Here is a 23,612-nt window from a genome sequence, read left to right as displayed (position 1 = left end):
GATCTTTGCTCTGGAAATTGTTACTGAATATGTTAAAGCTGTAATGAAATGCTTTGTCTAATCATATGGTTATTAAATAATTTTTAAAAAGTTTACAATATAATTTATTTATAAATCTCGATATTACAGCTACATTATTAAAAATGTCATACAAAAAAAAAGGCCTGCACCACCACATACTTTCCTTGAACTCTACAATTGACTCCTAGAAGATGATGTCTTATTTGTAACCTAAGTTTCATGTTGCAGATTTCAGTCAACTGCAACAGAGTAATTCTGGAAGCAAGTAATTCTGATGATTCAGTGTATCAAACATTATCTCTTTCTTATCTTGAAAAAAAAACTCTTCCAAAATTTGTGGTGTAAATAAAAATTACACAATTCTTGAATAGAAATACATAGTAACATTTAAGAATCAATCCTAGTACAGGTGTACATGAGAGCTGAAATCCTATCTGGATCCTGATATTTCCCACCTGAAAACTTCTTATACAGATAATAATTTTACACATCAAAGAAATATATGACAAATTTTGGTAAAAAATATATTGGAAGCTGAGGTGTTATCTTTAATGGAACTACTGGTAAACATAACTGTACTTTCTGGTTTTGTGACTAATTACAATCTGCAAGGAGAAACACTGTGGTCTAAGCCTTGTATGTGGTTGTAGTTAATTTTTATTGAAGTTCAATTTCTAGAGGATACTGTTAACTCAATGGTTTGACTCAGAAAAGTATAATTGCAGTACCTTAATATACTGTTTACTTTTTTAAATATGTTAAGTACATTACTGGAAAATGTACTTAACATACTAGATATATAATATGCAGATTTTCTATTGTTATAATTTTGTTACTGAATCAACCTCAATACATTATAAAATAGAAGCATGCAATATTTAGGGATGAACTTTTTATTCTACACTATTACTAAATAAAAAAGGGTGAAAAGAAATGGGTTAAAAAATTTTTTTACAATTTCATAGCAAGAAAAATTAAAGAAATACTAACAAATACCTATTAGCATATAATAATATTTCCATCTGAAAAAAATCCAGAAAGTCTGTACTAGAAGATAAGTCATGTATGCAACAGTCTACTCCAGATGATTACATGTGATTCTGTTTTCTTCTTTAAATTGAAAAGGGCAACTGAGATTACTTTTTCATTCTTAAACAAGAAGAGAACTAGGAGTGACTTATGAAATATTAATTGAAATTCTGCTTTTTCAGACTCCTTGACTAACAGATAACCAAGCACTTAAATATGATTTCTAATAGTTCAATAGCTAAAAGTTATTCTAATTACCAATTCATACTTGGTTTAGTAGCTAAGCTTCATGATTCCAATTACTAATCCATTCATGTTAACCATCACAATGACTTAAAAATTATGGAGATGATATGCTTGAAGAGAACTACTGTTCTGGATGGTAGAAATATATAGCACTGAGTCCATACTACGATGCCTACGGTTATGACATGGTATATCAATGTTTAGAGTCATTAGTATTTGATTCCTTAGTAGACCTTAGAGTTCAATGCTAGTATTATGACTCAGAACAGATATACTCACACCCAAATTCTTACTTTTTGGGATTTACATGTAAGTAGCTGATGACAATTATTTTTTTATTACTATCAAAATTATTTTTAAAATCTGACATTATTTGCTTTCTAATTTTATTCCTTATTTTGACCATGATCTCACATAAAATCCATTCACGTTATCTCTAGTGAATGCAAATGATTCTACAGCAATCCTCTGTTGCCTCAATAAACTCTTACTCTACGTGCAAAGTTGGCAAAGTACAGAAAACTTAAGAAGGTAGAAAAGCTAAAAGGCATAGAGATCTTGGGTAATTTCTCAGTTCTGCATCCTATTTAGCAGCACAGTAACAATTAAGTAACTACATGTAGCAATTGCTCTAGTTAAACTATTACAATACACTGGCCCAAACACTCCTCTTTGGCTCTCTGGTGGAGATTAACACTGTACTAATTTAAATGTTGTAGTATGAGAAGAGCTTAACTGTAGTGGAAGTGTTCAATAATACTTACTTAACACACTTGATATCCAAGAATCTTAAAATCACCTAATACTAATCACAACTCAATAACTGAGAGGTAGGTACTAAGGATGCACAGGCCAAGAACAGAATTTATAAGAGTATGCTACTGAATATAATCTGAGGTAAGACTATGCCTTTTATATTGCTAAGTACATTTAGACATAAGAATTCTGTTAAAACAATAGTACTTTTTCTTACTATATTTAATTTTTATTTTTACTGGTACTTCATTTATTGAACTTTTATTTTAAAGACACTGTTTAGTTGATGATCTGATTCATTTTACTTGATACTGTGCAACTAAAACCTACAAGGTATGACAGATCTTATTTTAAATATGTTCTCTTCAGTACTAGAGTCTACAGTATCATACAAACCAATCACTGTATTTATCTTTCTGCTTTCAGTGTTCATGATAAACTATGCTCACCATGTTCCTTGGGATCCAAGTTAAATTTGTTAGATGGATACCCGAGGGAAGGTGCGTTCTGAAGTCATGAAGTCATTTTGTGTACATGAATAGTTAATGAACTTACTCTGATCCTTAGCCTCATTAGCACCAAACTTCCCAAGTTACGCTGTCCAGACCATTAAACACAACAGTGAAAATGAAAGGATTAAGAACAAAAAAGGTTATATTTCTCCATTTTAAGGTTTCACAGAGATGATACAGGTTTATGACTCTAATCCCCACATCTGAAAAATGACTTCTTAAAGAACTCACTTCTTAAATCACAAAATTCAGTAATCTGGAATGATTCAAATTTAAAGACATAATCAATTATTACAATTGATATTCAGTGTGAGTATACAGCTAAATAAAATATAGCTATATAAAAATAGAACTCAGTGAAAGGTAAGATCTTAAACTTTTTTTTTTTGGAAGGCAGGGTTTCCCTGAAGTCCAAGCTGGTCTGGAACTCCCCATGTAGACAAGACTGGCCTCCATCTCACAGACCTCCGCCTGCCTCTGCCTCCAAGTGTTGGGATTAAACTTTTTTTTTTTTTTTTTTTAATAGTAAGAAAAGATGATGGGGTGGCTTCCCGGTAGTTACTAACTTGGTAAATATTAAAGATTTGCATTAGAATATGAAGAGAAATCAAATTTATCTTTGCTTGGATGCTTGCCAGACTTAGTAAAAATAGATGATGAATGAACCAGCAGTAGTGGTATTAAACTCCAATCACTTTTAAGACAGGTAAGATTCAGAACTATTACAGACATTACAGAATTGAGTTAATTAATGCTAAAAATAGTACTAAAAATTTCATACAGTTTTCTAGAATTTTATACTAACCATTAGAGGAGGTAGTGATATAATTTGTTGGAACTTAAAATATCAGCATTAATTGTAAACAATTCTGAAACATTTTATGGGAGGAACTTCAAAACACATGTAGTGAAAAGAATTAGATTTCATATAAAATTAGAATAAAAAAACAAAAAATAGAAATATTTAGTAAATTTACTCAAAGTAAGTTTAAATGTTACAGAAATGAAAAGCATTAGAAATCTATATACAATAAAAAGTGAATATAAATTAACCAACTCCACGGACATTTCCAGTTAAACATTCATTCAAATACATATTCACCTTTTTTCTTTATATAGTGATAACACATACATACAAACATAATATGAAGATTCTGGCAAAAAAAAAATCAGAGATACTAAAAATACTCTCAAGTTTAAAAAATGGTGTGGAATATATTTCAACAACATTCTACATGAATGTAAACCCCTGATTTAATTCCATGATTTTATCATGCCAGAAGCATAGTTGTTTTAAATTTTAAAAAAAAAGAGAGATATTGTATTATAACACATTGGCTTATGAATAATTAAGGCATTTTGAATACACAGTATCAGTGTGAACAAAAATTTTAATATTGATTATGATGCTTTAAATTTTCGGTCTTTTCAACAGAAGAAAATAGCTGCATACATTTAAGTGTTTCTTTATAAAACACAATAAAAATTAATGATGATTGGTCTTTGTAGTTCCTAGTACAAGTCCTGAAATTTTTTCACATACTACACAGGATATTCTTGTGCAGGATTGCATTAAGATCCAGTAGTCCTTAAATAATGCTACCCAACAGTCATATAAATTCTCCATGCAGCAAAGGCAAACAGTCTCCATAGTGGACTTTCACCTCATTGAAGCTGAAGCTGCTCCATCTGGATATTTTTCCACTTCAATGTGAAGTAGATTGTTAGGATTTCATTAGTGGTTTTATTATGTGGCTTTTAAAAAGAAAAATGGTTTGACTTCTTCCAGGGTTCACAGTTCTCAGAAGAGACCTACTTTTAGAAATCATATAATCCAGCGATGTTTTAAATAACCAAATACTCTTTAGAAGATGAAATCTCTCAATGCAACTGTAATAAATAAGCATCTACATCCTTAAAGAATAAAACAAAACATTCCATTAGTCAATACAGTAAATACAAATATACACAACCTTCTTTCTTTTCTACTTTTGCTGCTTGATGTGCCCTAGTTTCCCTTTGTAACCTTTAGAAAGAAGGGGAAAAAAATCTTTATTTCAATTTATTTTTATTTTATTTGCATGAGTATTTTGCCTGCATGTGTGTTAGTGCATCAGTGTGTGAGGTGCCTATAGAGGCCAGAAGAGGGTTCTGGAGTCCCTGGAACTGGAGTTAGGGATGGTTGTTATTTGTCATGTGGGTGCTGAGCCAATCTCAAGAAGGAAAAATACTTATTCAACATTTTTATCCGAATTTCTTTAGCACTGAGCCTGACACACAGCAAATGTTCAATGAATGTTGGGTAAGTGGTAAGTGAATATTTCGATTCCTATGCTCAAACAACTCTGCTTTGTAATCAATACTTAAAGGACTTTTTTTTTTTTTGGTCTTTTTGACACAGGGTCTCTCTGTAGCCCCAGCTGTCCTGGAACTCACTAGTTTCACAATATCCTCTTTCTGATTTTTAACCTGAAAAAGTGACACAGTGTAGCTAATGGCAATGGAGGGCAGGAAAGGAAGTCGTCTACAGAGATACAGCCACTGGCAATTTTCATTTCACTAAAAAAAATTAAATTGGTCAGGCAGGCGGCACATTCCACCAATCCTGGGACTGGGAGGCTAAGACATGGAGAAAGTAACTTCAACACCATGGGGGCTACACAGTGTACTCAGGGCTAGCATCAGCTACACAGACCTTGTCTCAATAACCATAACATCAAATATAAGATAAATAAAACAGCAAATTTCTATGTAAACAATCACTTTTCAGTTCTATTACCCCAAATAAAAAGGTCTTTACAGCAAGATGTTTGTCTACTTCAAAAATCTGAAATAACAAAAAAATTCAAAGAAATAGATTTTTGTTTTTAAGACTTTTTGGGGTGCTGCAGCTCTAACCTCAGCACACAGCTTGGGGAAGAGGAGAAAGAAAAAGACAGGGGGATTGAGGGGGGGAGGAGGAGGAGGAGGATGACTTTTATAGGATACAATTACCTAAGGTGATAAATACTTAAAGATTGATGGAAATTTGTTCCTTTTTTTTGAGGAGGCCAAGGAAAAATTTGAAGTCAATGATTACCCACTCATGACAGCAAAATGCCCAACAGCAGGGTAGAAATACTACTTACCAGTAACTTTTTTTTTTTTTCTTTTCGGTCTTTTTGAGACAGGGTCACCCCAGCTGTCCTGGAGCTCACTATGTAGACCAGGCTGGCCTTGAACTCACAGAGATCTGCCTGCCTCTGCCTCCCGAGTGCTGGGATTAAAGGCGTGCGCCACCATGCCTGGCCCACTAACTTTTTTTTATCAGTGTCCTCTAAGAGTTTAAATATTAAACCCAAACTAGCAATGTATCTTTCCCTTTAAGAGATAACAGATCAATACAGATCAATGTTAAATTCATATCTAACTTTTAAGCTATAAATATAGATTACCTTAGCTATATTACCAGTATATCCTGGAACCAAAGTAAGATGGTTTTCCTGTTCCCATAATCCACTTAATTGTTGTTTTAAAACTTTAATATTTCTAAGAGAAAAAGAAAAGAAAAATGAGAAAGCAACTATAGGATATAGACTTGTAGCAAATACATGTAATGAAAGTTTTAAATTTTTCAATTTTCTAATCAATAGAAAAACCATACACTATTTAAGCAACTACTTAAAAAACATACACACCAATCAAAGTAGATGAAAAACGATCAGGCATTTCTAATATGTGGAGAACCTATTCTTGGATGTGAAGTACAAAATTATGAGAGTGTAGAATGATTATGGAATTTAAGGAGATCATTTGGGTTTTTGTGGTTTTCTTGTTTTTGCTTTTTTTTTCCTTCAATAAAGTCAGTCCCTCCCTCCCATACAGCATCTTGCTACGTAGCCTAGGCTAGCCTCAAACTTGTGCTCCTGCCTCAGCCTTCCAAATGCTTGAATTATAGGCATGTTCCACTACACCTGGCTTCAGTTCAGCTATTTGGTAGAATTTCCACATATTTCTAAGCTATGGCAATACTCAAAGTATGATGGTTGTAATATTTTTCAGAAGGACCAGGGCAAGATGTTTCCAATTCTTATTGCACTGAGGGCAACTCTTTCCGTCCCTTATTAATATAATGTATATGAAGGTTGAACCACTGTTGTGTTTCTTCTTTCTTAAAGGGCTGAGGCAGGTACACTGTCTCACATCTATAATCTCAGTACTGAGGAAGCGGGAGCTGGAAGACTAGAGTGTGAGGCCAGCCTTGACTAAACTGAGACCCTTTTACAAAACAAAACAAGCAACCAATAAATAAAAGATAGGGTTCTGCCAGAAGAAGAGACACAGGGAGTTACTGGATTGTCTACTTTTTCATAAATAAATAGTAGCTTAATATTTCTCTGAAAGTGAAGAGAATAAAATTGCCGAATGATGATGATAGTATAAAAATCACCACTTCATTCATTTAATTAAGATGCTTATCTGGAGAAATTGCAGCATGCTTTATCTTTAAAGCTATACTTACCCATCACTTATAATTTCTGATTTAGATGAGAGTTCTGACCACCACCTTTTTATTACTGCTTGAAGCCAATTTAAGCCAACGATTACATATCTGAAATGATAATTTGTGACAAGAAGCCTTTAGAAAAGATGACATTCCTCCTCCAAAGCCCCCACATATAATTGATCACTCCTATTAAAACACACACACACACACACACACACACAACTTTACTTTCATGATCTATTTCATAAAACTATGTAACTTTCATAACTGTTCATAGATGCTTTTGTAATTGTTATTTAGTCACTTCACATTCCTTTCCTAATTGTACTATAAGCTCCTTGAACACAGAAATCATAGGGCTGGAGGGATGGCTCAATGGGTAAAGGCACCCGACACCAACCCTGATAACCTGAGTTAGAGCCCTGGAACCCACCAGATAGAAAGAACCAAATCCTGCAAGCTGTCCTCTGACCTCCACTCCTATGCTGCAGCACATGTGCATACACAAAATAAATAAAATGTAATTTAAAATTTTAATTAAAAAAAAATAGAAACCATATATTTCACAGAACCCAATCTACTACAATGTAGCCACAAAGCACAAAATGAAGAATGCTGAAAGAGAAAATGAACTGAGATTTAGATTGGCACTTACTCTTCAAATTTGCTTTTAAGTAATGACTTTACTAGAGGCAATAAGTCTACACAGCAGCCAAGTGAGATATATTGCTTTTCTTCCTGTAAACTAAAAGAAATGCCAAATTATAAAACTGTGAACAGATTACAAGTTATCTTTAAGTTTACATTTTCCTGAAAAATATTGTTTTTACCTATTGGTTAGAACAGGAAGGCAATCTACCACAACTCCAAGATCTTCGATCCTGTGAGCATAAAAAAGATATCATTACTTGGAGAACTGATTTCCTTACTTTCATATGACAATCTCTATCCTGTTTTTGAGGAATTCACTATTTAACAAATAATTTCAGTATTTATCATGAAACCCAGTGCTGAGGATATATAGTACAAAACAGACATTTCACTACTATCACGATCTATTTCATGAAACTATGTAACTTGCATAACTGTTCATAGATGCTTTTGTAATTGTTCTTTAGTCACTTCACATTCCTTTCCTAACTGTACTATAAGCTCCTTGAACACAGAAACAGGGCTTGCTTTCCATTGTGTGAGTGTGGGTGATGGTGGTGGATCCACAAGAGACAGCAGGGGCTAGAGAGATGGCTCAGTGGTTAAGAACACTGGCTGCTCTTGTAAAGGACCAGGGTTCAATTCCCAGTACCCACATGGAGAATAAAAATCATCTGTAACTCCAGTTCCAGGGGATTCAACACCCTCTTCTGGCCTCCATGAACATTGCTCAACATGGCACACTTACATACATGCATGTAACACTAATACACATAAAAAGATATATTTTTTTAAAAAGACAACAAACAAGTAAAATATACAGAGCAGGGTGCTAATGGTAAATGCTATAAAGGAACATAAAACAAGGAAGGAAGATGGAAAATGATAAATTAAGTATTTTTAAAGAAGGTAACCAATGAGGGCATCAGTAAGGTAATATTTGAGAGACTTAAATACAATGAATAAGGTAACGCTTAAAATCCCCACTTAAAGGGGAACTTTTGTTTTGAGACAGGGTCTCCCTGTAGCCCCAGCTGACCTGGAACTCACTATGTAGACCAGGCTGGCCTTGAAGTCACACAGATCCGCCATCCTCTGCCTCCCGAGTGCTGGGATTAAAGGTGCTGGCGGGAATTTTTTATTTTTTTTAAGTTATGTTTCCCACATTGGTATCACTTAGTTTTTACAGATAAGAATTATAATTAGAAAAAGTAATAGTTTTGTTGAATTTGATAAAACAGATAGTTTTCTGTATCTTCATTACACTTAAATTGATGATGAATGTTAAAGTGTAGAGTTTTTATGAATACCAAACATGTTTAAATCTTTAGCCAGTGAATTTTTTTTAGAGTCACTTTTCATATTGAAAATTACTCATGTTAAATAAAAAAGCAAGAAGGCACACTCACCTTACCAAATAAGCTACAAGCTCACTTATACTTCTCTTTCTCCAGAAAGTCAAAGCTACATTCAATCTCAAATTCCTGCTGAACAAAACTTGGGCCATTGTTTCATGGTCCTGAGAAACCTGAAAGGCAATCACTGAATTTGTTTAAAAGCACACTGAAACATGATATGAGACTTTTTTTTTTTTTTTAATGAAAACCATCTGGTAAACATAGTTTTAAATTATGCAAAGGTGGCTCCTTATCCTGGTCCTCAGAAAAGAATCCTGAAGTTGAACATAACAGACAAGTGATGTGAACAAATTTAGGACCTTTTCTCTCCCTCCCTCCTTGCTTGCTACCATTTTCATTTTTTTCAAAATCCCAATAATTTATAAAACAAGTTCTTTCTAGCTGACCCTTAAACCTAAGACTTAGTTTCAGACATGTGGATCCAGTGAAAAGGTAAGCATATAGGCTAGTCATTATCAACTGAAAAGCATGCGAAAGGAAGCCGAAACTGTGTTTTGTTCTGTGATAAGCACTACAGTGTCACTTAAATGTATTTTTAGATAAGGCAACACACTCCTGTTTGGAACTTTAACACAAAACTACTTAAGACAAAAGTAAATACTCCATTGGGAAAAACATCTGATATAATTCTCCAGAAGGTAATTATACTTAATAGACTGGAACATATCTTTCCATGTTCTAGACAAAGATGAATAGGTACAGAATGCTAACACACTAAAAATAATAAAAATTGTACTTTAAAAAACTTTGCTTTTTTGTCTATATGAACCTATGAACATTTTTCAATGTCAAATATATACTAACTTCATTTAACAAAAACAATAGCATATTTCCAGTGTTAATGCACCATCATTTATCTAGATTTTTTTCTGGTTTTCATCTATTAAAAACTAAGTATCCATGAACATCTTGATACTTGTAGATAATTGTACACTTGTACAAATACTTTCCTGATGGTTAGTTTTACAATTAGAACAGCTAGCAGGTTTGCTAGGCAAAGTCTCGACTAGGAAATTCTGAGAGCCCAGCAAAGTGTAACTGGCTAACAGCAGGTTCTAGTGATCTATGTCTTAGGCACAATTTCTAAGTTTTCCTTTCTTTTATATTTTTATTAGTCAATTTGTCATTTGGGTATTTATAGCAGCCTGTTAAGCATTTCATTCTATTGCTAACTAAGGGGCGATTAATCTATAAAACCGTCTTAGAGGGGTTATTATCATTCCATAAGTGTATGTTCAATGAGTGGAAATCTGTTAGCAGAATAAGGCAAAGGAAAAAAAAAAAAAACAAAAACATCATGTAATAGGAATAAAGCCAAGCTAAAAATAAAAATGACTTACCTCAGAAAAAAACCCACTATATTTTGACGATGGACTTTCTGTCTGTGAAGAACCAGAATCACTGGAATTAACCAAAAATGTTCGACTATCATGGCGTAATTTTTCAGGCAGGTGGCCTGCACAAGCCAGTTCATTTTCTTTATTTGCCATGTCACGGCCCCCACTTTTAGGGGACTGTTTGATTCTGTAACAAGGATTTGGAAAGGGATGATGAATTTTCTTTCTGTGGTAGAGCACCTTTCGTAGTTTATCTGGGCTTTTCACAGCTTGTCCAACTGTTCTGTAAAAATAATTTATATTTTTTTAAGTGAAAAAAAATGAAAAGCTTTTACAGAGATTTAGTAAGCTACATTTTGTAACTATAATCCATTAAAATAAGAGAATAATAAAAAAATGTCAACTTGGGACTGGAAAGCTGGCTCAACAGTTAGGAAGAGCACTGGCTGCTCTTGCAGAGGACCCGGGTTCAATTCCCAGTACCCATATGATGGCCAACAACCATCTGTTACTCCAATTCCAGGGAAATCCAATGCCCTCCTCTGACCTCTGTAGGCACTGCACGACATGGGTGCACCTACACACATGCAGGCAATACACGTAAAATAAATAAAATATAAAAATATTAAAAATGTCAACTTAGTTTGAAGAGGAAAAGGTACATATTACATGGAAGGCAATGAAGAAGGTATGACACTCTATGAAATGAAAAGGGACAATAGCTAGCTGGGCTTTTAAAATTTTAAAACATTTATTTATTTATATTTTATGTGTATAAGTGCTTTGCTTGCAATGTATGTAAGTGTACCAGGTGCATGCAATGACACAGAGACCAGAAGAAGGTGTCAGATGCCCTGGAGCTGGAGTTACAGAAGGTTGCTAGCTGCCATTTGGGTGCTGGGAAACTAACTTGGGGCTCTGAAGAGCAGTCAGTGTTCTTAATCACTGAGTCATTTCTCCAGCCCTACCAGTTGTTTTAAAATAAATAATAAAATTATTATTTTTGAGTGTATATTGTGTGCGTGTATGTGAGTGCACCTGTGTTGTGCAATGCCGTGGAGGTCAGAAGAGGGCTTCAGATTCCCCTGGAACTGGAGTTAAGGACAGTTCGTAGCCGCCATGTGGGTGCTGGGAATCGAACCTGGGTCCCCTGCAAGAGCAGTCAGTGCTCTTAATTGCTGAGCCATCTCTCCAGTCCCATAATAAATATTAAAGGCCACTATGGGAGAGGAATGGAGCGCCTTTGATAATGGAACACCTTTGACACAGCTAAGCTTTTTTGAACAAGTAACAAACTTATTTAGTAAGTGAAAATTATGCAAGTGTGAACACTGTAAAGTTTATTTTAAGCTACAGTACATTTAATTTTGATTATGAAAGAACATAGCTGGGTGTGGTGGTGCACACCTTTAATCCCAGCACTGGAAGGCAGAGGCAGGTGGATCTCTGCAAGTTCAAGGCTACCCTGGTCTACAGAGCATGAATTCCAGGCCAGCTGGGGCTACAGGGAGACTCTGTCTCAAAAAAAACAAAACAAAACAAAACAAAAAAACGCACAACAGAGCAAACCTCATAGAGTATAATGATTTCCAGATATTTTGGTGTCAGGATGGTTGGTATTCCTGAAATTCCTGAAGATTTGGGGGATATCAGACCAGGCGCTTTTTTTTAAAAAATATTTTATTATTTTTATTTTATGTGTATGAGTGTATTACCTGCATGTACGTGAGTGCACCTGTGTCGTGCAATGCCACCGGAGGTCAGAGGAGGGCTTTAGATTCCCCTGGAACTGAAGTTAAGGATTCCCCTGGAACTGGAGTTAAGGACGGTTCACAGCTGCCATGTGGGTGCTGGGAAGAGCAGTCAGTGCTCTCCAGCCCCATGACCAGGGGCTTTTTAAAAAATTATTTTCCTTCCTTACCACAATAAGGTAAACAGTTTTCTCTGACCCTGATGTAGTGCCTCACCACAGGCCCAAAGACAACAGGTCATAGAAACTCTGAAACCATGAGTCAAAATAAATCTTTCTGAGATAGGGTCTTAATTTATATGTAGCAAACACTAGTTCTGCATTCATAATCCTGCTACCTCAGCCTCCCAAGTGCTAGAAATATAGGAATGTACTGCCAATGTTCATACACAATTGTCCAAAATAACTGTTTCCTCCAACCAGGGAGGGCATTCCATCACTTCATAGCTGCGTCATTTACATCATAGTCTACTGGTCACATTTTATAGAAAATTACTGTATTTTTTGGAGAATGGGCTAATTTCTTAATAGTTTGACATTTAATTGAATATTAACTAGCAAAGTTCAATGAAACATCTATAATTGTATGCAACATTGGCAAAAGTCAGCTTTTTACAATTACTATAGTAGAGAAATGAGCTATAAAGTTACTAAGTCACTATGGAGGACATCAATACAGAGATATAACAAGGACCACTATAAAATCTTAGTTTTTGTCTTTCACATACTCATTCTTCTTCTTTATTTTTATCCAGTAGACTCGGGGGAGGATGGGTTGAGACAGGATCTCCCTGTTGCCCCAGGTGACCTGGGCCAGGCTGGCCTTGATCTCAGAGCTGGTCTGCCTCTGCCTCCCAAGTGCTGGGATTAAGTCTGGGCTACCATGCCTGGCATCATTTGCTTAATTTTTTTAAGGATGAGAGATTATGCATAGCATTGTACCAATTAACCTTCTATTTTAATAATACTTTTTTTTGAGACAGGGTCTTACTATGTAACCCTAGGTAGTCTGGAACTTGCTATGTAGACCAAGCTGGCCTCAAATTCATAGGATTTGTCTTCCTGTCTCCTCAGTGCTGAGATCAAAGGCACATACTGCCATACCTGCCCAATAAAGGATTCTTGTTTTTGAAAAAATTTCTTTATTTCCAATTTTTTGTTATAAGCATTGAAAAGCTAAGATACATAGACTATATAGACTATTTTACCAAAACCATTATTTTCTAGCACAAAAAATTCTGAAAATAGCAGTTTTTATATTTTACCAATTTCTAATCAGTTTAACAGAAGACAGCTGTAGTCTTGTTTCTGTCTCTGTATAGTCTCACATTAATGTTATGACATTTCTGAAAAACTCTATTGTACACTGCATTAAGAGTGAAAATTGGGGCTGGAGAGATGGTTCAGTGGTTAAGAACACTGGCTGTTCTTGCAGAAGACCCGGGTTTGAATCCCAGCACCCACGTGGCAGCTAACAACTGTCCCTAACTCCAGTTCCAGGGGATCCGACAACCTCTTTTGTCCTCCACAGGCATTTCATGACATGGGTGCACTTAGCTACATGCAGGCAATACACACATACACATAAAAATAATAAATGAAATATTTTTTTAAAAAGTGAAAATTACCAAGGTGAATAGCAATCTCATAAACTCTCTGTAAGGGCCTCAGGGACCCCTAAGTTCTCAGATTACACCTTGGATATGAATAGTTTTGTAGAAAACTACTTTTAGAGCTAGGTCACTCAGCAAATTAATGCTGTTTTTCTTTCTGGCTATATTATTCTGAAAAATTACTTACTTCCTCTGATCATTATTATTATCATCAACTTTTATGGATAGTGGTATCTACTGAGAACTATTATAAGGAACCGGTAATATTGATATTTTAGGACAAAGCCTGGCAAAAGGGAACTGCTTGACAATAACTACAATTATTATTTTTTTAATTTTTATTTTTGGTCTTTTTGAGACAGGGTCTCCCTGTAGCCCCAACTGGCCTAGAACTCACTATGTAGACCAGGCTGGCCTTTAACTCACAGAAGTCCACCTGCCTCTGCTTCTCAAGTGCACCACCACGCCTGGCTAGGTTAGCTACAATTATAACACAAAGAATATTTGTTTTGTTTCATGTTTTCATCTTTAACCACCTTTTAATATTTTCCTACAAACTTTAAAGATGCTCTTACCTACTTATGTAAGCAGCCAACTGTTTTGGAGATTTCTTAACCTAAAAATAATCAAGTAAATAGCATTAAGTTATTTAATAGGGTTATGTAAACTTTATAACTGATGTCAACAAACTTAAACAGGTAAGTTTTTCAGGTCAACCATGGTTTCAACTATAGGTATAATATTCTGTTTAGGTATATTTGACAAAGTAACATATCCGGCTCCCTTTTTGTCATAGTATTTGTCACATGTTGAACTTAGAGGGTGCTTAATAAGTGAGTTGAAGTTTAATGTGCCTTTAAGCAAACTATTTCAGTTCTAACAAGCCTTTAGACCTTTCAAAGATGAACAAAAAGCATTTCTGGGCTTCCTGGTAAATTAAAACATTTATATTACAGCTTAACAAAACAGCTTACTTGCCCAATTTTTTTTTTTTGAACTTTAGGAAGATGATGGTTATGTTTCATTTAATCTATTAAGCAGAATTATCTTCCCATTGTTTAAACAATTTAACAAGACCTATAGACTTGATAGTTTAAATTTGTCTTACTACCTAGAAACGATGGACTTACCTCCTTCATGTTCTTATTAGTGAAATTAGAGATCCTCTTTCTAGGAAGATCAAGGGAATGATCCTCAATATTATTAGAGAAGTTCCTTTTTTTAACATTGTGGGTTTCAGATGCCATAATCTCTTAAATACCTAAATAAAATAAAAAGAGAAAATTAAAAAAGCAAAGGAACCTTGTTTTTTTTTTTTTAGCATGTACATAAACACATCATCAGCTCTGTGCCTTACAAAAGAGGCTTAAGAGTAAAAAAGGACATAGTTCACATGTATTTTAATTTGTAATATACAGAAATAATTGTTGTTTTGTTTTTCTGTGATAGGGTCCCTCTATATAATCCAGGTTGGCCGGAAACCCAATGCTCCTGTTTTGCCACTATCTCCTAAATTCTGGTATTACAAGCATGAGCCATCACATCTAATCTTATTTTTCCTACAAACAACTCTCCAAATTTGTCGATTTCTGGGGGAAGAAAAGTCAATCCCCTATTTCCCTAACAATATCCAAAGGTGGAGGTATAGATGCTATGACTTCATTTATATACACAAAGGAAATTAATGACCATTTATATTTTGGTTTCATGTAGGAAATTAATTTTAGGTCATGTCCTAAACATAAATTCCTCCTTCATTCTTTGTTCATACTTTAAAGCAGCATTCACCATAGATATGCCAGACGCTTTACTTAATTACTGTAGACGATCAGCGATCTTGTTCCAAAGAACACTTATGTGTGTGGGCTTGTGTGTGTACATTCACATGGAGCCACAAGTCAACCAGAGGTGTCATTCTTCAGGTGCCACATTCTTTCTTTTTTTTCTTCCTTCCTTTTTTGTTCTTTTGAGACAGAGTCTCTCATTGGTCTGGAACTTCCCAGCAAACACAAGGAATCATCCACCTATCTCCGCCTCCCCAGATCCCCAGGGCTTGCTGTCACCACACTGGCTTCTTCTCTTTTTAAAATATGGGTGCCTGGGATCAAACTTAGGTTTTTATGCTTGCATGGCAAGCACTTTACTAATTTAACTGTCTCCTCAGTCCAGGAAGGTTTTTTAAAATGCATCTTATTGAGCCCTAACTTTACAGACTCTACTGTGCAACGTAATTGCATTTTTAAAAAGTTTTGCAGATATTTCTGATGTGCATTTCCAACTTTTCAATATAATGCACACAAGAAATTTTTCAAATAATTTTAGAATTTTGCAAGACTTCTTGTAGTTAATTCATGGATAGCCCCTCTACGGTACACCTGTACTTTTTAAGAAACCTCTAGAGTGATTTTAAAAAGTAAATAAATTATAGTAATACCATAAGCACTCTTACAGAGAAGCATTTGGTGTGACACTTGGATAATCAGCAAAGTTTAAATGAATTAAAAACTAACAGCCAGATAGTAACCCAACACACTACTGGAAAAATGAACAGCAGACCCCAATTCTATCCAAAGGAATACTGACAATGGATTGCCCCTAGATGAGGAACAGCTGATCCTCCTGGAACAGGGACCTCTGGCTGACTAGATTTACCAGAAGGGCAGATAGGGGGGAATGGATAATTGACCGACCGCTAGCCCAATTAACCAAAAGAAGGAAAGAGCACCTCCAAATTACAAAATCAGAGATGAAAGGGGAAACATCACAACAGACACCAGAAAGGTTCAGAACATTAATAGGAAATACTTTAAAAATCCATACTGTATTAAATTTGAAAACCTAAAAGAAATGAATGAATACCTAAAATCATGGGAACCACCAAAGCTAAACCAAGAAGAAATCAACATCTTAAACAAACCCATAGCATATAAGGAAATTGAAACAGTAATACAATACCCCAGACTAAGAGATGCCCAGGTCCAGATGGATTCACAGCAGAATTCTCCCAGGCATTTAAAGATCTACAACCAACAGTATTTAAATTATTCAAAAAAAATTGAAACAGAGGGAGAACTCCCAAACGTCTCCTATGATGTCAACATCACTCTAATACCAAAACATAAAGCAAACACAACCAAAAAAAAAAAAAAAAACTAACAGCTGTTGGGCGTGGTGGAGCACACCTTTAATCCCAGCACTTGGGAGGCAGAGATCTCTGTGAGTTCTAGGTCAGCCTGGTCTTACATGGTGAGATCCTGTCTCAAAAAACACCCCCCCCCCAAAAGTACTTAACAGCACACTGAGAAAGAGTATGCACGGAGGGGGCCAGAGAGACAGTTCAGGAGTTTAGAGCACTGGATGCTCTTGCAGAGGACCTGGATTCAGTTCCCAGCACCCACATGGCCACTAACAACCATCTGTAACTCCAGTTTCAGGGGATCCAACACCCTCTTCTGATCTCCTCTGGCACTTCACAAACAGGTACACTTTACATACATGCAGGCAAAACACTTATATACATAAAACAAGAGTATGTGGGGCTGGAGAGATGGCTCAGCAGTTAAGAGCACTGACTGCTCTTGCAGAGTACCCAGGTTCGATTCCCAGCACCCACATGGCGTCTACGAACCGTCCTTAACTCCAGTTCCAGGGGAATCCGAAGCCCTCTTCTGACCTCAGCGGCATGGCGCAACATGGGTGCACTCACATACATACATGCAATACACTCATACACATCGAATAAAAATAATAAATAAAATATTTTTTAAAAAAACAAAAACAAGAGTATGTGCAGAACTGAGTGGCATGAAGCAACAGGGTTTGTTAGTCTCACAAGTAGCTTAGATAGGGCTATAGCGTAGGCTGATGGTCATTTGCAGTAGAATGAGAAATAAGAAGACAAGCAGAAGCTAGACTATGAAAGGGTCCCCACAATGTAAGCTTCGTTTAAAAAAAAAAAAAAAGGAGGCTTCCAGTTAAATATAATGGACTGAACACTTGCAATTACTTCCATCCTCCCTGAAAATTCATTCAAATGACAAGCAGAAGTTTTTAAAGGTATAATATTGCCACTGTGAACAAAGAAATGATATGAGGGCACTGATTTAGAAACCGAAAAGCAAAAGTGGTAACTGACTTGGTAGGTCTGAAAACTAGGTTTTAAATTTGCAGTGAAAACAGGTGGGAAGCAGAATCCCTATGAGGCTTAGGAATTGGCACTATCAAGGACAGTATCCATTCAAGGTACAGTTAAAGAATCCCTTTCCCCATTACAGTAAAAGACTGAAGTAGTTTTTTGTTTGCTTGCTTCTTTTTGAGAAAAGGATTTGTTTTATAACTGCCTTTGAACTCATCCTCCTACCTGGGCCTCCTGAGTGTTGGGATACAAGGATTTGCCAAGAGTACAATTTTATTCTATGGAAAATGTAAACCAAAGTTCTTGGAATAAGAAGTATCAGGTATAAGCTGGGCATGGTGGTTCACACCTTTAATCCCAGCACTTGAGGGGCAGCTGGATCTCAGTGAGTTCCAGGCTAGCTAGGGCTACAGAAATATCAGGTACAAATGAGACTGTATCTGATACATACTCTAAAAAACAGGAGAGTCAAGTTAAAAGTTTATTATGCTGCCAGGCATGGCGGCACACATCTTTAGTCCTAGAATTTAGGAGGCAGAAGTAGATATCTGTGACTTTGAGGCCAGTCTGGTCTATATAGCCAGTTATAAGCCAGCTCTCAAAACAAACAAAAAGTTTATATGCTAAATCTTGAATGCTTTTAGCTTCTTTCTACCACTTGGCTTACAAAGGCTTGTTTGTAATCAGGCTCATAGACCCTAAGTAAAAGTACAAAAGATGATCCTTGTGCTCAAGCAGGTAAAAACCCAGCACATAACTGGGTAAATGGGAAGCAGACCTCAACCTTAGTCAAGAAACTATTGGTAACTGATTACTGCTGGGTGAGGGAGAGTTGATTTTCCTAAAGCAAGTGACTCTAGATTGTGACTAGAGTCCAGTGGATGAACTCAATAGGTCTTAACATATATGACAGAATGCATGAAATCCATTGGGGGGGCATGAGAGGTATGGTCTAAATATGATTAAGATTTATTGTATGAAATACACAAAAAAAATTTCTAATACATTTTTTAAAAAAGCACATGAAATTGGGTGGGGAGAGGTGGGGGACAGAGGAGGAACTGAAGGGAAAGGAAAGGCAGTGGATTTGATCAAAACAAATTACATGCATGTATGAAATTACCAAATTAAAAAAAAATCAAAGAAAAAAAAGATTCTTTGAGAATTCTGACCAACCCCACAGTAACTCAAAATATATACATATATACACACATCCTAAAAATATTGACATTAGGGTAGTCTAATTTCCCAAAGAAGTTTCTGTATCTTGTTTATAATGGTGCTTACCTGTCAAAACTAATAAAAATATATACACTAAATAGGGTGAATTTTAAGCTGAGAGTGGTGGCTTACACCCATAATCGTAGCACTTAGGCGGGAGAACAGGAGATCCTCTGTACAAACTGAGACCCTGTCTGAAAAAAAACATAGCAATGGAAAGACTGTTAGAAATTAAAAATAGGATATAATAAGACAGCAGAAAAACTCAGAAGATGGAAAACAAAAGTTGAGGCTATCTTCCAGAATATAAGGGTGAACAATAAAGTTAGAGGGACCAACATCCAAACAAAAGAAACATGAGAAAGAATACACAAAAACCAAGTAGAAATCAATGAGAAAATTTAAGAAAGTTGTACAGGGTTGAAGGAAACAAATTTCCAGATGAGAAAGGCTTAGCCTTGAGTCACCATAATGAATGAAAATAGACCTAGAAGGTACATCACTGTCAAATTTCAGTACATTCGAAAAAGCTAGAGAAGGCAGCATGGCTTGGTGGTCTAAGGAGCTTGATTAAGAAAAGGTTAATGAAGGTGAAAGTACATAAACAAAACAAAACAACCCTAAAATCCAAACCTGGTCATATATAAATGATAAAGATATGAAACTATGCTTTCAAGATTCCCAGGCAACTTATAAATTCATATTTAGTCAAATGTGAGGGTAGCAACTGAAGTTCAAAAAAATTTCTTCCCTGCAGGAAGAGAATAAAAACACAAGACAAATGGAATTCTAACAGGGGAGATGAAAAGATACTTTCCAGACTACACTGAACAGCTTAGAAGAAAAGAATGGGTTTAAAATAAGTACCAGGTGCTTAATAAAAAGAAGAGATAGAACTGTGAAAGAAAGAGTCAGAAGGAAATGGCACATTTTTTTTAAGTGTTCACACCAACAAATAAACAACCCTGGCAAACCAGATTCCTATATACAGTAATATTTATCAAGAATGAAGAGGAAACTGTCTTAAGATAATTTGTTACCAGCAGACCTAAGAGAATAACAAAGGGGCTGGAGAGATGGTTCAATGCTTAAGAGCACATACTGCTCTTGCAGAGGACAGAGTTCAGTTCATAGCACCAATATTGGGCAGTTCACAACCACCTATAATTCCAGCTTCTGGGGATTCAATGTCTCTGGCTTCTGCATAAACCCTGACACAAAAACACAATATACATATTTTTTTTTTAAAAACTCTTAAAAGAATAGCAAAAAGTAGCTCTCTTTAGAAACAAAACAAAATAACCAAAGGGAATCAATAAAGAATCAGGAAGACAGAAAGAAATTGTTAAGTGAAAATATAGGTAAATGTGATGAACATTTGTTCTCATGTTTTCAAAATTACTTTTTGGTGGTTGAAGCAAAATTTATAACTATATGTTCAAAATATATGCAAAGGAAAGTATTTATGATAATTATAAGTGGTGGGGGGGAGGGAAAATGGAAATTAAGAGGTAAGGCTTCTATATAATGTCACCCAAACTGGTAAAATGACAATACCAGTAAGCTGTTGTATATGTGTGTTATATCTAAAGCACCATTAAAAGAGTTCTATCAAGAATTACACTCAAAAACATTGTGATTAATAGTCAAGTAACCTAGAAAAGGCAAGATAAAGTAGAAAAAAAAAAACAGAAAATAAAAATAAAATGGTAGACCTAAGCCTAACACACAAAAATTATATATGTTGTATGATGGGGAGTGTGTGCACACATGCCATCGTGCACATGTGGAGGTTAGAGGACAACTTTGTAGAACTGGTTTTCTTCTACCTTTACATGGATTCCAGCAAACATAGATCAACAGCAAACATTTTACCCATGGAGTCATCTGGCTAGTCCTTTAAATGGTCTACACATACTAGTTTTAAAAGTCAGAAATTAAGAAACATGTCCTAACTATATGCAGTTTATAAGAAATTCAACTTTATGGCTCAGTAGTTTAAGAGCATTTACTGCTCTTCCAGAGGACCTGGATTAGGTTCCGTAAACCCAATATGGTGGCTAAGACTGTCCTTAACTCCAGTTTCAGAGGACCCTATGCCTTCTTCTGGCCTCTGTGGGCACCAGGTATGCATGTGGTATACTCACATACATGAAGGCAAAACACTCATATACTAAAAATAAATAAAATCTTTTTTTTTAAAGGAAATTCATCTTCCCTTTTTTCTTTTTTCTTTCTTGAAACAGGGTCTCATCATGTAGCCCTGGCCGGACTGAAATTCTGTATGTAGATCAGACCGTCCTCAAACTCAGAGATCCACCTGCCTCTGCCTCCTAGTGCTGGGATTAAAGGCATGTACTGCCATGACCAACCCAAGATATTAACTTTAAATATGATAATATAGGGCCTGGAGAGATGGCTCAGTAGTTAAGAATACTGGCTGTTCTTGTAGAAGACCCGGGTTCGAATCCCAGCACCCACATGGCAGCTAACAACTGTCCATAACTCCAGTTCCAGGGGATCAGACAGACTCTTGTCCTCCGTGGGCATTGCATGACATGAATGCACTTACCTACATGCAGGCAATATACATATACACATAAAATAATAAATAAAATATTTTTTTAAAATACGATAATATAGAAAAGTTGAAAGCAAAAAGGAGGGTTGGAGAATGGCTCAGTTGTTAAGAGCATTGGTTGCTCTTACAGAGGATCCAAGTTTGGTTCCCAGCATTCACATGGTATCTAACAAGCCTCTGTAATGCTAGTTCTGGAGGATCTGGTGCCTTCTTCTGACTTCTGTGGGCACCACATGCATGAATACTCTTACATGCAGGCAAAACACTCATACATATAAAATAAAAATATAATTTTAAAGAAAGTAAAAAGAAAGAAATTCAGATAAATGTGAACTTATAAAAGCAGCAAAGAAAATTGTCAGGGATCTAGAAGGACATGTAATGATAAAAGGGAAAATCCATCAAGCAAACAGCAATTTCTTAAGAATTATGCTACTTTTTTCCTCTAGAAGGTAATATGTATTTATTAATAGTCTGTTTCCCTTTCATAAGGGCAAAACATTCATTTCTTCATAGGCTAAAAACAGTATTCTAATCAACACGTGTACCTTTTATTTTTTATTTATTTAATTTTTTGAGATGGTCTCCTGTAGCCTAAGCTGGCCTAGAAATCGCTATGTAGTGGAGGATGTCCTTGAACTTTTGATATTCTTGCTGGGCTTACAGGCATGGACCACCCTGCCCAGTTTATGTGGTACTGGGGTTGATGCATATTAGGCAAATACTTTCCAAATGAGCTACATCCCAGCCCCATGTGCAACATTATTATTTTGATTTATTTTTATTTGATGATGATGATGATGATGATGATGATGATGATGATGATGTCTTTTTGAGAAGGGTTTCCCTGTAGGCCCAGTTGGCCTAGAACTTACTATGTAGACCAGGCTGGCCTTGAACTCAACAGAGATCCTCCTGCCTCTGCTGGGATTAAGGCGTATGCCACCAGCGGAACATTTTTAAAAAATAAAAGATCTAACATCATTAACCAATAGAAAAACAAAATCAAAACCATATGAGATATTACTTCACAACCACTAGAATGGCTATACAATGAAAGACAAATATAAATGCTGAGAAAGATGTGGAGGAACTAGGACCTTCAAAGCATCTCTGTGATAAAGGAACATGACATGATCTTCCTTTCATCTCTCCCTCCTTCCCACTCACCCTTTGTCAGTACTGGGGTTAGAATACCTACTGTGTTATGTATTATTGTGTAGCAATTTCTTCCCACATCTTTCTTAGAAGGAAGCTATTTAAGACAACTGGATGTTCTAAAAGGAGGTGTGATGGCTAATCCTGGATGTCAACTTGATTGGATCTGAGATTAACGGAAATGAAAGAGATCTTCTTGATTGGATCATCTAAAGCCAGAAGACACATCCTAAATGTGGGCATTACCTTCTGATGGCAGCTGGTATAAAAGACCAAGGCAGAGGAGAACATGGGGCTTTTGGCGGCTTGCCTTCTCTCTCGCTGGTGAGTTCATCTTGCTGCTGTAGACTGAAGACTAGCTGATACTTTGGAATTTGTCAGACCTTCAGCACCGGATTGGGACTACTGAGACATCCAGCCTTGTGGACTGAGCGACTACAGATTCTCAGCCTCTCCAGTGTGGTGCAGCCATTGTTGGACTTCTCGGACTCTATCCTGTGAGCTAAGCTGATAAATCTCTATACATATATTCATTCTACTGGTTCTGTTTCTTTGGAGAACCCTTATACAGATTGTGGTACCAGGAGTGGTTCTAGAGAAACAGAATTGAAAGGATGAATTTCTTTAATGGGCTTATTGGTATTTGGAGCAGGCACTCCAACTCAGAGTCTTCAGATAGCATGGAGAGCACTGACAAT

The 23,612-nt window shown here is 35.9% G+C and overlaps 1 protein-coding gene across 2 annotated transcripts in view; it reads right to left on the bottom strand.

The window, feature by feature from the left end:
- Nucleotides 1-2,872: 2,872 nt before the first annotated feature.
- The window catches only part of Katnbl1 (katanin regulatory subunit B1 like 1), a 48,334-nt gene continuing 27,594 nt past the window's right edge, over nucleotides 2,873-23,612 (bottom strand). The window contains exons 2-11 of one of the 2 annotated variants that reach the window (XM_008841146.3): nucleotides 19,242-19,369; nucleotides 14,950-15,080; nucleotides 14,395-14,435; nucleotides 10,460-10,739; nucleotides 9,111-9,229; nucleotides 7,881-7,931; nucleotides 7,706-7,795; nucleotides 7,066-7,155; nucleotides 5,999-6,092; nucleotides 2,873-4,478 (exon numbers count right to left, since the gene is read on the bottom strand). In XM_008841146.3, coding sequence (XP_008839368.1) covers nucleotides 4,446-4,478; nucleotides 5,999-6,092; nucleotides 7,066-7,155; nucleotides 7,706-7,795; nucleotides 7,881-7,931; nucleotides 9,111-9,229; nucleotides 10,460-10,739; nucleotides 14,395-14,435; nucleotides 14,950-15,066 — 915 coding nt within the window. In that variant the 5' untranslated portion in view covers nucleotides 15,067-15,080; nucleotides 19,242-19,369 and the 3' untranslated portion in view covers nucleotides 2,873-4,445. The remainder of the gene's footprint in view (nucleotides 4,479-5,998; nucleotides 6,093-7,065; nucleotides 7,156-7,705; nucleotides 7,796-7,880; nucleotides 7,932-9,110; nucleotides 9,230-10,459; nucleotides 10,740-14,394; nucleotides 14,436-14,949; nucleotides 15,081-19,241; nucleotides 19,370-23,612) is intronic. The other variant, XM_008841145.2, reaches the window with a different exon arrangement.

The sequence above is a fragment of the Nannospalax galili genome, unplaced genomic scaffold (assembly GCF_000622305.1).
Source record: "Nannospalax galili isolate Female #2095 unplaced genomic scaffold, S.galili_v1.0 scaffold999, whole genome shotgun sequence".
Taxonomy (NCBI): Eukaryota; Metazoa; Chordata; class Mammalia; order Rodentia; family Spalacidae; genus Nannospalax; species Nannospalax galili.
Note: the sequence above shows the minus strand (reverse complement) of the source record. Positions and strands in the feature narration are given on the sequence as shown.